The sequence below is a fragment of the Opisthorchis viverrini genome, assembly GCF_000715545.1.
Source record: "Opisthorchis viverrini unplaced genomic scaffold opera_v5_112, whole genome shotgun sequence".
Taxonomy (NCBI): Eukaryota; Metazoa; Platyhelminthes; class Trematoda; order Opisthorchiida; family Opisthorchiidae; genus Opisthorchis; species Opisthorchis viverrini.
Window position 1 is genome coordinate 1011115 of NW_008751770.1, and position 17608 is coordinate 1028722.

Below are 17608 nucleotides of genomic sequence, written 5' to 3' on the forward strand. Positions count from 1 at the left end.
AGCCCAGTGGACAGAGTCGCAAAAGTTTATGGGTAAGCCACACTAGGCTACCCTCACCAAAAACAGAACAGCTGAACTCGCAGAAACTCTAAAAGCCATAGGTAAGCTGTCACTCAATATACCAAAGAAGTGGGCTGAATGGTCAAGGGGGATAAGAGTTGATGAGTTCGGCTGATGTCTTCAGTTTGTTTGATGGCTTGGTCTATCATTACTACACAGTAAAATTAGGGAAACTGTTGTTCCAGTTGGTGTGGTCACTTTTACAGTAGATTAAAGGAACTTTGATACGGCAGTTTTCTGTGTGTACTGACAGCTTTACATCAATTAACTGAATCTACCGAACAAGACAGCATAGCTCTTTTAGGAATTGCGTTGTAGACGTAGAATTACCAAATATTGTCGTTCTGGAACAACCGACCTGCCTTGTTCCAAGTGCGACACACTGATTGGTTTCAGCGGGTCAGCTGTTCACACCTTGTGTTGTATGGATTGCTTCTACTAGATATATTGGCTAGACATAAAGCATATTCGTGCTTTAGATTTTTTGGAAGCAGTTTGTGGGGGTCGACCTGTTATGACAGTCCAAATAGCTCATAAGAATCCGTATTTGGAAGATCGATAGGCTCAAGTCTCATTTAGCTCCTTGTATTTGGCAGCTTGTCTCTCTTAGAATACCAAGCAGTTGTTGCATCATCAGTGATGACTCAAATATCCAATGTGGTGGAGACGGAATTCATACTCTTGAACCACCTAGGGATCGCGAGCCTTGTCCAAGTGTTTTTAGTTAGCGCTATTTTACACCAACTCCAGTCCAATAGCATTCAAATTTCCGCTTCTTTTTTGTTAAATCAAAGCAATAACCTCTGGAATTCACGGCGATATCGACGTTTGGCTCACTGGTGCTCAACAAAGGTGATGAGGTGCATCGGCCGTTGAATCCACTGGATCGATCATCAATAATTGTTATTGGATCGGAATGTATGTGTGATGTGGGGTTTTGTACGTCTTAGTTCAGCTAGAAGTGCATTTTTGTGGTGAGAGGGAGGTAGTGGCTTGAATTACTTCCGAAGGCGTGTAACTTCTTTCCTGTTGCTTTGGATTTCGCCTCCTTCAAGAAAAAGCATAATGCGTCAGGATTAAATGTGTTAGGATGAGAATTACTATACGTCTGCATGAACGTCAGAGTTTTCACGATAACAATGGTAACCGGATAACCGGGTGCTGGTCCATGTGATCCAAGCTTACACCGAACCGGGTACAGTATCAATCCACGTCATATATGTCACTTCCACCCACGAGATCACACTATGGTTATAGATTTGACTGAGTCCATGTGGATGGATCGCTGAAATGCTGAACTTTGTTCGGTAACTTGGTTGAACTTCATGCGTTCATTCCTCACACACGTGAAAAGTGCAAGTTTAGTCACCCAGGTTCGGTTGTTGATATGGTGGGTGATATACGATGGGAGCCTGTAATGGAAATTAGTACGGCCGCTCATCAGCCTACGGCGCAGCAGAATAAGCATGTGGTGAAACGAGTACGCCGTACTAGTACGCCCACGCGTCTGAATCACGTCCGACTTTATCATAAGCCTTAGCAAGGTCAAAAAAGTACACATGCATTTCACGCCCACCTGATGGCCAAGGCAACATGTGCACTCCGTACTGGAGAGCACAGACGGCCATCTAAACGTGACAAAACGTGACAACGTAAACAACCGCTCGAGATCCGGTGTGGGCGTTCAGGAGACACACTGGTTGTTTGGGCAGTGACCGACCACCAAATATGGTCACAAGTGAACAGTATAAATAGAGCGCTGTATTTGCATTGGTACACGGTTTTTTCTGGCCGCGTTATCGTCTTCTGAGTGTAACCCGGTAGCATTAGGGAAGATGAAGAGATACAACAGAAATGAAACATGTCCTGTAGGAGGATGACTCACAGAAAGCTATCCAGTCAGTTAGCTTAGGGAACTAACTCTTTTTGAGGAACACTAGCTCGATTGATGATATGCGGGTTAACATCGGCTGTTAATACACTGAAGCAAAGGGATTAGTGACAGTATATCAATGTCCGTCACATATAGGACATCTACGGGGAGGATTTTGGATCCACAAGGGCCATAGCTACTGTAAAACCTATGACTACTTTCCTAAACAGTAATCATTCTACAAGCATCACACGGAAAGAAAACAATCAATTATGTTTAAGCGTAAATCGATCATGAATGTTTTTCGAATTCACCCGTCTCTTTGTCTAGTCCAATCAGGCTAGATCAGTGTCTCTAATACGACTCAGTAACGCTTGCCTACGGTGGTTCACACGTTTGGAGATGTTTGCTCAACTGTTTATCTCACACACATGAATGAACTTACGACGTCAGACTAAACCGGTCGAAAAAAAAACAAATGATTCGCAGTCCAAAATGAAGTGGTGCAACACCTTCCAGTGGTGTCTAAAATTAAAGATCTGTACAATGCTGGCAAATATGGACTCTTGTTACGGCGTTTTATTTAGAGACAGCTGGACCAATAGAGATCAGATCGGTCGAATATATGTTTATTAACCTTTAGTTTCCACACGTATTCACAATCCTTGTAGCAACTCTCACCAGGGCGATCGTGTTTGCTTAGCCATCTTGTCGCTCTTAACTGGCCACTTTTGTGATATGGCCAGATTTTCTCAGCTTCTCCATCGTTTTGGTAAAAATGGAGTACAGTATGTAAGTCGAACAAAATATACTCAATAGGTGGTCGAATGTGGAATATTTGCGAACGAAAACTGGAGGTTTTTGGTGAGTGATCAATAAAGAAGCGCAATAGTTTAGTATACAGCACCCAGTATGAGGATTATGGGTCACATAGATTGAAATCATATTTTTTCAAAGATCACTCAAGGAATAAGCGTGTCTGTCATGTGGATTGTCACTTACGGAATAGTAATGGGATGTAAAGGGAACTAGTGCAGTGGTGCTATCTGCACGTCCTCGTTTGAGGAAACAAACTTTCACCACTTTCGACTAAACCTATCGATTCTAAGCCGATTACAAGGAGCCGGTACTGAATTGATATACACAAGAAGGTAATTGCCTTTTGGGGAAATAATAGGACTAATGTATTTTTGGTGGTTGATCTGGTGTCTGTTGGTGCTGTTGTTCTTCGAGCCCGATAGTAGCTTGCAAGCGTTCCGTCATCAAACAGGGAAACAACATCAGTGCATGGTTGATGATATTAGTCTATAGATCTCCTGGCATTTACTCAGGTTGCTGTCGATCGGTTCACCGAGCTAACAGTTTGCCTGCTAACCAACTGCAAACATTGCAATGGCCGTCTGATCAGCCGCCAACGGACAGGCTACCTTATTTTTCAGCAAGCCCTCAAGTAACGGTAGTAAATAGTACAGTTCTATACAATGCTTATGGCCAATATTGGCTAGTCGGGACTGTTTAATGGTCCTGTAATGCTCATAAATCGAGTGCATTAACATAGTATGAAATCACTCAATCTGTGGTTTGCAGACTGTACTGCAAACTAAATATAGGTGATCCCATGTTACCATCAGAGTAACTGAAACCAAAGTTGTCATTATTCAGAGAAATTCTACTCAAACCGACCTTGAAACCGCTAACATATCCGATCCGTTCGCGTTGATAACGATAGGATTGATTCAAAAATTTTCCAAGCCTGGATTTGTTCCTGAATCGGGGAGTAAATAGAACAACTGAAGGATTGAAATATATTGAATCGTAAAAAGATAGAGTAAGCCCCTTTCTGATAGTCTTCTCGCAAAGTTCGCAATCGACTGACTAGCGATACTTCAAGTCACATCATTCTCATCCGCGGGACAAGAAAAAGAATAACAACATGCATTCATTGCAAACCAGTTTGGTTTTGCGAAGGACTCACCTGGAACCCAGCTGAATCTTTCGACTATGATGTTTTAAAGCAAGTGAATGTGCTGCGTTAAGCTGATCCGTGTTTCAGTTGGTATGATATTCGAGATATAGCAATGCATGTATATGCGTAACACACTACTGACAAGGCTGCTGAAAGTCCTTTGAGAGCCCACGGCTGATTTCGCCCTTCTTGCGGTTCTTCAGGTAGGCGTGGTCCCGCAGTATCCGTCAACCTTATATCTTTCTTGGACACAGATTGCACGAAATTAGTGAGATCCACTCATTTGCATAAACGAGAGATTCAGCGGGGTTCCAGGTAAGTCTCCTGTCAAAAGCACCCTAGTATGCAGATGAGCTTATTCCGCTAATTTCGTGCGATTTGAGTTTGAGTAGAACATAAGGTTTACAGAAACTCGTGAACTGCGCCTACCTGATGAGCCCCAAGAAGAGCAAAACCGGTCGTGTGGTGTCGGAGAATTTTCAGCAGCCTTATGAGAAGTATATAACGTCGATACATGCACTACTATATCTTGAATGAAACATTAGACGACCTGGTACAGCAATTCAGTTGCTTAAGTACAATGTAAACGAGAGATTCAGCTGGGTGTCAAGTGAGTCTATAGCGAAATTGGTTTGCGCCTACCTGAATAGCCTCAAGAAGGGCAAAACTGGTCCTGTGCTACCGAGAAGTTTTCAGTAACCTTATGAGTGAGGCATTACATCCACAAGCGTAAGATTAAGTTACTCAGCCGGACAGGCGATCAGGCTCCACACCTAAGGTATTTTATGCTTCATCGACGTTACAAAAAAGTAGCGTTTGTCTAGTTCCATTCACTGATTAACAAAGTTCAATGGAATGACCGTTATGCAACATTATCCTACCCATGCTGACGATGCCAGTATATGAGTAGTAACGCAGCAAGCACACCTGAACCACTTTTTGTAGTCAATGCACATTTAACTCTTTCATATTGAGGTGTTATGTTCCGAGTAGATTGCATAGCTAAACACAAAGTAAATGAAGTTCATAGACCTTCCTATCAATATGGGTAGGTTTTATAACACTTTATCTCATGAATTCTTTCTTAGTAACAAAACATAGGTCATCATCGGGCGCTTAGCTGACCTTCAGGAATTCCATAACACAGTGATGATTCCTCTGCGTAAAAGGAAACGAAACCTGCATACAACAGACAGCTGACGCGGAATCAGCCTCTTGTACATGGCATAAAAGATCACGGGTCGTGTCTTGTTCAACTGACCAGTCGGTGGCATCCTGGGCTAAAACCTTCTAGAGGAGCAATGTGGATTTTATACCTGTCGCAGGACAACTACAAAAGGACGCTTGTGAACGGTACAAACCACCATAGTGACTGTTCATGGACGTCAATGAGACAAATAAATAGTCAACAGTAAAACCCTGTGAGTGGTCCCACTAAATCTTCGCCGTCTAGACAAATTTGTCACACTGGAATGAAACCCTGGGTATGGGCCTGCGCAACTGCATCATGCGAGTTAAGAATCAATACCATATTGAGGCGTTGTTTTTTTCTTGTCACAGTCCTGTTCAGCCCCTTTTTACCAAACAGCTGCGCAGAAACCGTATACTGTAGGTTGCAGACCACTGTGTTTCATCTTACGATTCTGAAGCCGAATACTAGCAGCTGAAAGTGACGTTCGATTCATGGATGTCTTCGTTTGAACTAGGTATGAAGATTCCCAAAACGTGTGTCTTAATCAACCTGCGCCGGGGATTCCACCTAATGCATCAAGTATTCAGCTAAATAATTGCATGTTACACGGATTTCTCCAAGTTTGACAGTCCATAAATCTGTCATGTGACAATTTACTAAGCGGTCGCATGGCACAAGCCAGTAGAGCATTCGATTGTTTTGAGAATAATTGGGAATAATTTGTAATAATTATCACCCCAGCATTGACACCATGGTTCTGTTTTATCAATGCGGGGCGAAAAGACCTAGACTCTGCACCAACAATATGTTTATGCTCTGGTTAGATTTCGGTTGCAATGTCAGCGCAAAATCCTTAGGATCAAACGAGAAGACCGATTCCTGAACACTAAAGTCTACTGAAGACCAAACTGCTTTGGGACTGAATGCAGTCTAATATAACGTCTGCTGCAATGGTTAGGTCACTTGAACTTAATGCTCGAAACATGTACCGACAAATTTTCACCTCAGTTAGGGGTTTCAAAATCTTGGATACCAAAACTTCCTTCACCGATACAGCCTCGAGGTGAGAATGAAAAACTGTAACTGCCATTTCAGATCGTGGGGGGACCTGACACTCCACAGGACGGAATGAAGAAGGGCATGAGAAGCTTTGGCGCTTCAAATCAAATACCCCATTCAAAGAGGCAAGATCTCCCAAATGCAGTCTCGAATATATGCATTTGTGCTACATGCGGAAGTGCGCGGCTTAGTAGAAGTGGCTTTGCGAGTCACGATCGTACTCAACATTTCACCTGCTATATTTGACCATCTAGTCCTAAGGTAATTTTGTTTTATTTTCTAATGACCAACAGGCCTGACACTGACATCTTAACGATGACATCACTAATGACCAAACTTCTAAAGGAATAAAACGGGATTATTGACTGTGACGTCAAAGTTGTGTCAGTGCTGTTGTACTGGTGAATATGCAGTACAACGGTAGAATTTAAAGGAACTGATTGATGATACCGATATCTGCATGACAACTAGGTTACCGCTGTCAATTATTATCCCATTGTGCTTAAAGTGATTGGTTGCTTGAGACAAGCCATCGCACGTTCATCCACCTTTTATATTCCTATAGCTGTAAATCGGCATCAAGGGCTTGTGCACAGGCCATTTGTGGCTTCTTATTACGACAAGGCGTCCAGTGATTCAACCCTTGTTGATCACTTTGTTCGACGAGGTTGCCAATCATCCAGGCAGTCTGCAGAGAGGTATTGCTGTTAGGATCTTCAAAGCGGTGTCCTTTATCTGTCCGTAAAGCCCACAAATAAACCTTCCCTATATCATTTGCACCGACTGGGTAATGCGGTGGCACGTGACATGATCAACACTTGGAAAACCAAAAACTAGTAGTAAAACGGGTCATCTAAGGCCAGAGCAATTTGTCGGAAATTACATCTTTAAATTTAGTTTTTCACCCGATAAGAAAATGCTCACAATCGATTTTTTTTGGTACCATCATATTGCAGTTGCTAGGGCTAGAAATGAGTCAAAGAGAAAACAAAGCATCCTAAAGATACGATTAGATGGCTTAATGTATGGTGGTAGAAGCCAACCCCGCACTGACGATGTCACCTCGATTGGTAATGAAACGTTTGCAATCCAGATGCCAAGCTCGGCGAACAGACCAACAACCAAGATTTTGGAGAGTCCACAATTTAACCACAGCAGTTGTAGATGACGGCATGATGCTAAAGACACAGTAACACGGTACATTATTTGTACGCTGTTTTTATTAGTTGACTGCCGGTACAGCATGCGCGACAGTGTTCAGGAAGATGCAGTCGGAATGGACCAACGAAAGCCGGATATTTCGGCGCACTTGGGTGCGGTTCTGTGCGGTTGGCTAATAACAGCTTCAAGTAATTCACAGTGGTGTCTTATCACCCGCTGAAGGGTTTTCATACGAGCTAAACATCCAGCAGTGTACATGCAACCATATTGTTTTAAATAGACTATCTTCACCACCTGGAAGCTCATGTTTCACTCAATACTTATTTTTTTAAATGTCAAATGCTATCCGTATGATTGGAGGAGTTTCCTCAACCGAGAATGACATTAGATTCATTGGACCGTGACGGGAGAATCCATTTTCTGTGTGTTTCGTAATGCATGCCGATATTTCTCGTCTTTTCCAATGAAGCAACACCTATACTATCGTTAGAAATTAAACTTTCAGAAACAAAGATATAACAGAATCAACGGTCAGCCTCCGTTCGTCGTTCGCTGTTGAGGAAGAAACATGTCTGTTAGGTTGGATGGTTTGAGTAGGTAATGCGGTTGTCTCTACTCCGACATTCACACGCGAGATTACTTAAACTTGGTGATCATTTCAAGGTATGCATTGACATGATATGGTCACTCGTTGCTCGGTGTATATATGTGGAATGTATGGACGTAAGAGCACAGAACTGCTTCTGTTCCGTCTCGTCACTTGGCTAGGCTGACCAAATTCTAATCGCGCTCTCCTCCCGACTGATATCCTGTGGATCATTCCACTACACGGCTTGTACAAGGAAGAAATCTGTGTTACTGGGGCTATTCCGAATCAGGAGTAGGGAAGCGGCAGCCACCAAATACACATCAAGGTGATGTGTAGAGTTTATAAAGCGAAATGTCAGGGAAATCATATGGAAATTCCCTCTAGACGAGTCGGTGTTATCATGAGGTCATGTAGCTTGTCGCCGTCCACATATCTTCTGCTGATCAAAAGTAATCCGGTCCCGTCCAGTGACGTTAGTATAATGAATAAACAGCACATGTGGACCCATAATTCTGTTGTGGGCCGATTAGTTATCGCGTTCGCTCAACCCTTTGCTATGCTCGATCAAAGAACATGTGGGCAGAACTAATCTTCTGTAGAAGTACGCTGATTGGACTGTTGACGTGGTCTTCATCTTCCATCCCGATAGAGAGTTTGTGAAACATTTCAAAGAGACAAACTGTAGGATTTAACAGACCAAGCAAATCCACTAGACAAAACAGAATCCATTTATATTCGTTTGTCACAATGGTTAAAAGGCAATTTAGATGAAGTTGAGAAATGTTACGTGATCAGACAAATGAAGCAATTGAACTAATATTGATTGTCTAAAAGCGGACTAGCCTGACCGACAAGGTTAAGAAGGAGTGATTGTATTTCACTTTTCTCTGGACTACTCTAACTAAACTCAGGTTTTTTCTACTGGTAAGAAACATAGACCTTGGTTTGGCTGATTTTAATAAACCACTGGATTATGATGTGCGAATAATAATGAATAGTGCTGGATTATCGATCGGGTTGTCTGAGTACCCATTTCCTCTCAAGCTATGTTGAAGTGCCATAGTCACGGAGATAGCGTTGTTCTGTTTTGCACGGTTTAATAACCCCATGTAGCCTGACCGCCGGAAAATAACTACTGGATGCCGATAATCGCTCGACCGTGTCCGGCGGTCATTTGAAGCCGTTTCTAAAATTCACATGTTGCTTTAGGGAAAATTGAAAATATTCGGGTTGATTTTTGCGCTTCCGGGTCTGCGTGTACGCATATCCATTCATATACATATACATACACGCATACATAGACACATGAATGTACTTGTGCACATACATATACAAATGTAAATCCATATACATGCAAGTATGCATGCACGAGTACATATGCGTACACATATACATGTACATATGTGCATATATATACGTGCATATATATATATATATATGCATATACACATACATATATATATTTAAATATGTGAACATATTTATACGCTTCTTTTCAACGGTTTTCATATCCACTGCTTTTCTATTTATATAAATGTAAATATCATGTATTCAATACCAGTCGGCTTGCCTTCAAAAATTTGTGCTATTAAGCTCAGTTCCGCAAAGTTCTCCCAGTTCTCTCTGATAGTGTTAGTGGAAAAGAACCTACGGGTACACATTAAAATGAAGGCTGAAAGTTATCTGCAGAGACTCCGACTGAGTATGTGGAAAGAGCATTGCGATCACAGCCTTTGTTATTCGCACGCGTCAGAAGGCCTGAAGACTAGCCGTTATGTGCCCGAGAACTGAGAGGTTCAGTCTACACATATACAGCGCAGAATTTTCATGAATGCAGCGTTGTTTCACCTTGTCCGGTCCAGGTATGAGTGGGCAGCAAGATACCGGTGCCTCATTCACTGTGTCCCGCGGTATCGTATTCGCACGATAAAACCTCAGTTATGACTAATTCGTGCTTAGGTAAGTTTTGGGAAAGAGACTTGAATCACGCAAACGAAGCATCCGACCACTGATGCATTCCCCAACATAGCTATAGAAGATAATGATAAAGCTTTGTCACAAGATATAATACGGGGAATTCTGTGGATGAAGAATCTACTAGAGAAACGGATGAAAATTTATAATTAATAGATTCGGATCAGTGTGTAATCTTCCGGCATTTGGGCGATGATATCAGCGATCCAGCGGTTCCCAGATGAATTTCTTAGCGGTGCACTTTGAGGTTGGATAGAGAGCAAGGCCAACAACCTGGAGAGCCTATAGCCCTTTGAAAGACCAGGCTCCACAGGAAAAGCACTGAAACCAAGAAAGGCAACGGCAGCTGGAAACTCTTCGACAGTCCACGACCGGTCACGTCCTTCTTGAGGCACATCAGTTCGTCGCAGTCCCGGAGTTGTCGTCACCCTTATATTATAGTTGAATCCAAGCTGCACTGAATTCGGGAACTGAGCCCACATGATGAGTCTCAAGAAGGGTGAACACAAAACCTCACTGTCGAAGAGTTTTCATCAACTTTATGAGTCTGCATTGCGATAACTCGAATAGCGTTCCAACTGAAACCTATGGCGGCCCAGTGCAGCACACTCAGTTGAACAGGAACATCATAAAAGGGAGATTCAGCTGACTTTTCAACGGGTCTCTAACAAAGACGAAATCGGTATACTCATGCGTGCATTTCTCCAAAACAGTAGTCTTTATGGATCTGCAGAGGCGAAATAAATATGAGGACAAGAGCACTCGAGCAAACGTCCATCTTACCCCTCCGACAATTACGGATTTTTATCAGGACGAGTATCGATCCATCGGGAAAATTTGGGGTATCATCTTCCTAAAAAACAATTGCAGTAGTGAGAAAAAGCAGCGAGATTTTACGAAGTTGCCTTTAGTTGAAAGTGTTATGACGATTTTTACCTTACTTTTGCTGTTTTTTTAGTTTTTTGGTGAGTGATTCGGTGGAACATTTCATGCAACAGGGGCGGTACGCCTGATACAACGGGGCCCATTATCGGGGAGTGGAAGCTTTTCGGTTGTGAACGTGACACCACCCCAAGATTCTTGATGTGTATTTTTTAAAAGCATCAAACTGTTACAAAAGCTTCGCAATCTACCCACAGGAACAGAGTTACGAAGAGAAAGATGGTCCCCTGCATTTCCTACGTCCATTTACTCAGCTAACCTGAATTTAAGGCAACAAAACGAAACGAATTCAGCAAATCCTTCTTACACAAAAACCAACTATATTGGTAAAATACATCCACTTTGTCCCTTTGTGTAAAACTCGCAACAATTTATTACGGAAGGATTCTGGTGAGAGCTTCTTGTTCAATGAATGTTCGTCCTCAAGAACCTCGTTAACAAGGGAAGCCTTTCTGAAATCTGGTACTTTAGGTCACTGCGTGATACACATCTAGAAGTTGTGATCTTTTTTATTAGAGTTTGTCCACAGAATAGAACGACAGAACTGTTCCTATGCTGTTTCTCCGATTTGGAGCCCTGCAAGTTGAACAAGTGTCATTCAAAGCATTAGCACACTCAGCAAATTAGTCCGCTTTTTTGGTAGAGCTTTAGAACAAAGTGTAAATTTCGATAGCTGACCTTATCGATAGGATTAGATATATTGAACAGCTGGATAGTATAAACGGAAGTTATCTGATGCTAGATGGCTAAACATTAGACCAACATAACTGCAAATGATCCATGTTTGAATAACTGAACTGAACTAAACTCGTGCTTGGTGGCTCCCATCTAAAGCTCCTGTTGTTTTCCCACCCTTGCTTCAGAGACTTTGGACTGATTGCTAGTCTGTTGCTAGTATACCTGATAGATTGTCTCGTTTTTATCCAAACTCGCTTAGTCATTTCACTGTACACAATCAGACCACGGCAACCATTAGTCAATCATGCAAGCCCACATGGGATCAAACAGCTTGACGTGCTTCGCAGGCACTCAAAGTGGTCTCTTCTCTGTTGTGGACGTTAATATTAGATGTATGTGGTGTATTGGTTAGTGATATGAACATTAATATGAACGTTAATATTAGATGTATGTGGTGTATTGGTTAGAGATATGAACATTTTCCCAAAAATCTGACCGGCTCTGGGGATCTGGTAAATCCCAAACGACAGTGGTCCAAGGATCATGTTCCTGCTTCCAACCGGAAATGACGTAAACAAGCCACTTGAACTACAACTTTGACTTCCCATACCTTCAGCCTGCAGTACGCTGACCTCATTTGTGTCGAGTACGTACGATTCAGGAGTTCACAGTGCAGCTCTACCTCGAGTCCAATGTGACGTTTTCCGTGCGTGTTCGAGATCAAGAGTGCACTAAAATCAGTCGACCCTGGCACCGTGATTAAATCAAATGGCACAATGGTGAATTATACCGGAAAACTGTAAGATCACAGTGCTTTTGTAGTGTGTTCCAACAGTAAAAATGCGACACAAGATAGAAAATACGTGATAGAAAATACGTATCCACTTATTTGATCATAATCTTGTTCCATTAGTTCCGGACATCCCGTTTATTCTAATGATACGTTTGCTGAAAAAAATTGAGTGTGGAACAAGAGTGTGGATTAGAAAGTACAACCTTTTATAGAATACTTACCACAATGAAAACACAGACTCGCACACAGCCGAGATCAATCATGAAACCGGATACAAGTAGACATAGAAAAGCAATCGAGTATGCTTTTCATTCTGGTTATGTTTAATCGGATTCAGGATCGGTCTCACATCTCTTCGCCATTAATTTACTGCAACACCACAAGACAAATAAAAGCTGAGAAAAACATTTGTCTGCCTCAAGTTTCTTGGATTTTTCGAGACAACAAGTCAGTATTTTTCAGATTGGCTTGTATACACGTGAGCTTAGCATTGGAGTGGTCTTGTGGAACACGATGAGTACTGTAATCTAGAAGAACAGCAACTGATGCTACTAAAATCAGCTGATGAGTTCCAACCGAGTAGAAACACATAGTGGATTGCTTTCCAGGACTGATCACACCCCGCTTTGAATGATATGTTTGGCAATCCTTAGAATCAATGAGTATTCGAAGGGTATCTCCAAGAACTTCACTTGCTAGAAAGCTTAAAGTGTAAACCAAGAAATTTGCCCTTGAGAAGTGAAGAAATGTGTATATTCCTCAATGAGGGTGAAAAGAAATCCACGCATTTTTCTCGTTATTGTTCGCCTCTAGAATATGTGCAATACCCAGTATCACCTGATTACAAGAAGCTAGGGAGTCATTCAGAGTTGCCAGCTTCATCAGATCGGCTAATACGTCAGTGGCCAATATTGGTTCAGGATTTTAAACAACCTATGTATGGTCGTTGGCTTGTTCGCTGAGCTGGGCAGTTTGATTGCAGACGTTTCATCACCAATCGAGGTGACATCATCAGTGCGTTATTGGGGAGTGGTGTGTAGCAGTGGGTTAGTGGTTAGGTTAGATAACCTATGTGTTCCATAGGGAGAATAGCAGGTGTGTGACGCTATTTTGGGAAATCCTTGTATCGATGACATGACGAACTTCAGGTAAAAGCCGTTCACTCTGACACGATGTCCACGCCAATACATACGCTAGTCAGCAGAAAACTAAAAACAAATGATCAATAGAGCACACACACTATCGAGGGTTCACCTAATCCTTTTTTATTCTGCCTGTATGAATGCACAAAGCGGCTTTATCCTATCGGATTACAGCGCATCTACAGAATGAAGCGCAAACCTGCGCACAGTCTCCACAAATATAAATGCTGTTAGACCTAAGGTTATCTGTTCTTTATTCTTCATCTTCCGTGAATTTTTTCAGATTTTATTCCATAATTCAAGGTAGAAAGCGGCCAGTGTTGCTACTGCAATAAATGACAATAAAACAGAGAACGAAACAAATTGAACGCAGGTTATACGACCTAATAAAACCGAGGTACTGCCACTCTCGGGTTATAATGGGTAAACTAATGGCTGATTGCTATTTGGCCGAGAAAATTGTCTGAAGTCTGATTGTAACAAGTCCCAATGTTGGGTGGAGTAAATGTTGAGCAGTTGATGGGATAATTCACTGTCCCAATTTTCGTGGATCTACACAGAACCGCAGATCTCTAAGACTGCCCGGGGTTGTGTCTTAAAAACCATCTGTTACATGTCACGCTTCATCATCCGTGCGTTTGTCCAGAATCAACTGACTTTCACTAGTCATAAAAGATATTTTATTAACCGAAAACCATTACAAAGGCATTGTAACATTTTTCCGCCCACCCTTTACAAATCCTGTGCTACAGCCCTACTAATCTCCTGAATGTCAAAATTTTCTCCAATAAATTTCAGGCAGATCTGAAATTAATTAGAGATCCACTCCCAGATATATGGTTGTAGACCAATGAACCTGAAATAATAAGCCCCTTTGTCTTGAGGCTGGACTTCGGGGAACTTGTGGTGGTTTGAGACTTTGTGCCAAAATGTTGCCATACATTTAGTGACCCGCTGCATTGGCACTTTGTGTTAGCAAGCAAACAGCTGAACATTTTTCGCTTCAGTAAGGAACAGTCAAGGAGGATACCATACAACCATCACGTAAATAACTCCGTTTTCCAGACGATTAGCGTCGATCCAGACTGTCGAACTTGTTCTCATCTACACAAGTCACATTGTGTCCGCAAACAAAGACATGTGGGTGAGATTACGCCTTTCCAGCCGTGGGTTATCTAAAATCTGAGTTGGTAAATAGTTTAATCCGTTTAATCCTAGTTTGTCTGACTCGGTATGCGCGATTTTCATACAACGTAAGTGCACGTAGCTTTCGGCTGATTTGGTATGCCAGCCAAACTTTTGGTTCTACTTTGTCTGATAACGATCAATTCGTGAATGGCTTCTGGTTACGCGCACACTTACAGAGACTGCGTTATCAAGTTTGTTTAGAGTGGCCTCTGAAATCAGACTTCTTGTCCGCACTATAACTGTGTGAGTTTTAAATACAACCATAGGAGTATGATAATTTATTTCACCACTTCCCCAGTAGATAGGGGACATTTTCACTTTCAAAGAAACAATATTAAAATACGCGTGACAGGTGAGACAATGGTTTCCCTCGGTAACAATAACCCATGTCCCAGAATAGCGAACTGCAGTGCACCTATTATCTTAAATTATAAAGATTCACAGAACTTAGGTTAAGATACTCGATTTCCCATACTCACAGTATGGGACTCAAATGGACCTTTGGTTTGCGTTTGTTTCATATTCGGCTTAGGTAAAGTTACTGGTTTTTCCCAAGCGTTTGTGATTGTATGGTGTGTGTTTAAGAAGCGAGAAGGGACACCCCGACCGCTTCTACCTTTTACCTCAGGGTTTTCTCAAATTTGATCTGAGTATTTGCGTTATACTGTAAGGCTGAACGTAATTTGCCAATGAGGACAACTAAGGGATGTATTTCATTGTTTCTACGATGTAAAACGTGTCTGCAGTAACTGGATTTCGGGGTCACACAACCAAAATTACATCCAGACACGACTACCCGACTGGCAAGAGAAATACTTGCCTCCAACGTTTCCGGTGAGCGTTTTTTGGTGACGATCTACCGAATATGGACAGAACTCTGAAAGACATCAGTGTGGCAATCAACTCCCTAGCTCATGCTGTCCTTTTTCTATCAAGTTTGATTTACTTAAGTGCACCTGGTGCAAGTGTCTGTCTCGGGCTGCCTCACAAGCTACAAAATGGATCAACACACCAGCAAGTTGAGAACGCCAAATGCACACAGACTGGCAGTCACATAAGTTCAAAACTGGCACATGGTCGCAAACACAAGCAGATGGGTTGATAAGCTGTCGACGTTGGACATTCAATCAGTCATGATTTTGTCGCCACGCAAAAATTATGATTGCCTTTTCCCTTGGGCGATGCTGCATGCTATTCTTACACGAACCAGAGAAACCGTATTGTTACACAAGTGGAGTTTCCCCCCGGGAATCTTGAATACAGGAAAACTTTGTTGTCCTCTTGCACAGAAAGTAATTCTGAAGCACTCCCAATCCTCTCTGTCTCTGAAATATTCTCATGAGAAGAGAACAGAAATCAGATTCAGGCTAATTTCCACTCATTTGTTCCAGTGTCATGTCCGATCTTTTACCGTTTCAAGGCAAGTGTGGCTAAATCCAGGTAAACCATCATAAGATCATTCATTTTTCGGAATGATTATATTAACATGAAGTGGATTGGATGGTGCTATTTCCATCTTTAAACTCACTGAATTTCCTCGCAGTAGCTCGCGGAATGTCACCAAAATGTCTAAAAACTGGTGCCTCAAAATCGTTCGTTTAGCGTATGGGACCGTTTCATTAATATAAGTTTCAGTGATATTCTTCGCCTAGTTTGCTGTGGTACCCCTTTGGTGTGTAGTATATAAAACTGTGCCTTACGCTTATGCATGAATCCAGTCGTGATGTCATGAAATTTGGTGTTTTTCTTAGTTGCCATAGCCCAACAGCTCACAATCGGGTTTATGTCACGGCAGTATATTGGATAATAATATCCTGTAGAGAACCAAAACCAATCCTTGATGCAGCGAAATGAGTGAACCCCCAGAGTGTGATCAACCTCACGATTTCTCATGCAGTGTAGCTGTATGTGCACATTTCCGCCTTGGATAACGTTCTATATTGCCAGTGTACTCTTCCAACAGCCTCTGAAAGCCTCTCAAAACGGAACCTAGCAGGAGTAAACGTCATTTGTTTCATAGAACTGTCATGCGCATCTTATCTATTGCGTGGGAGCTCTTGAACCGCCGATGAAGGGACATAGGCTTTAATGCCTACAGACGACCAGAGGTTATCTACCGCAATGACACCATCATTGGCTTTAAGGTTGTCCATGCCCGCGGAATCAGAGAAATGAAAACTTACAGTAGTACTCAGTATTCTGATGCTCAAATTTAGGCAATCGGACAATTCCCACGAGCAAATAACAATAAGGTCGTTAAGATCACAATGTTTCCCCAGTTTTGTCATACACAGTTGTTGGTTTGATCGAATTGTAACCCCAATATCAACCCAGTTGGGAGACAAGTTTGAGCTGTCGGCTTTTATGAAACAGGATTTGGGAGTCCAGTTTAAAGTGTTAGAAAATTCAAAAAATTCTGAAAAAGGCTCTTATGGAGACTTCGATGCGGAATCGTCAGAGTACTTTTTTAAATCTCTTGGTTGGTTGATACCCTGAGGTATTTCGTCAGTGACGCATATCTGTATTCAAATTCGTCTGATTCTCCCAGGAATTCCTCAGCTCTGCTGGTTGACTTCATGGTAGTGACAAACTGTCATGGCATCCGAGAAAAAACGTGTTCGGGATCCTCAAAAGCTGTGCATACCATAAAATATTCCGTCAGAAGGTGGTTGTATATCGATTCTTGATTACTGTTATTGAGTAGAACCCACGCTCAAAATACCATCACGATATTCGCCCAGGTATGCCTTCAATTTCCTCCACAGACTGAGGGATATGAGTGTTAGTTTACCTCAGAATCATACTGATACGCGGAAAAAATCTGACTGAAAGAAGTTTGTTGATTTGTTGGCTTACAGTTTGGCCTTTCTTATCAGAAAGGTGTAGAGAACTTTCATAACTTAATAGCGAAATCCTGTCAGTATCACCCCACTGCTCACCGTAGATAGATAGCCACCACGGTTATTGGGATTCTTCTTTGGTTATCATAAA

At 42.0% G+C, this 17608-nt stretch overlaps 1 protein-coding gene across 1 annotated transcript in view; it reads left to right on the forward strand.

The window, feature by feature from the left end:
• T265_05822 (hypothetical protein) overlaps positions 1-17608 on the forward strand; it is a gene marked incomplete at both ends in the record, with an annotated part of 66829 nt that overhangs the window by 37026 nt on the left and 12195 nt on the right. The window contains one exon of the mRNA XM_009170929.1: positions 4103-4214. Within this exon, the coding sequence (XP_009169193.1) occupies positions 4103-4214 (112 nt within the window). The remainder of the gene's footprint in view (positions 1-4102; positions 4215-17608) is intronic.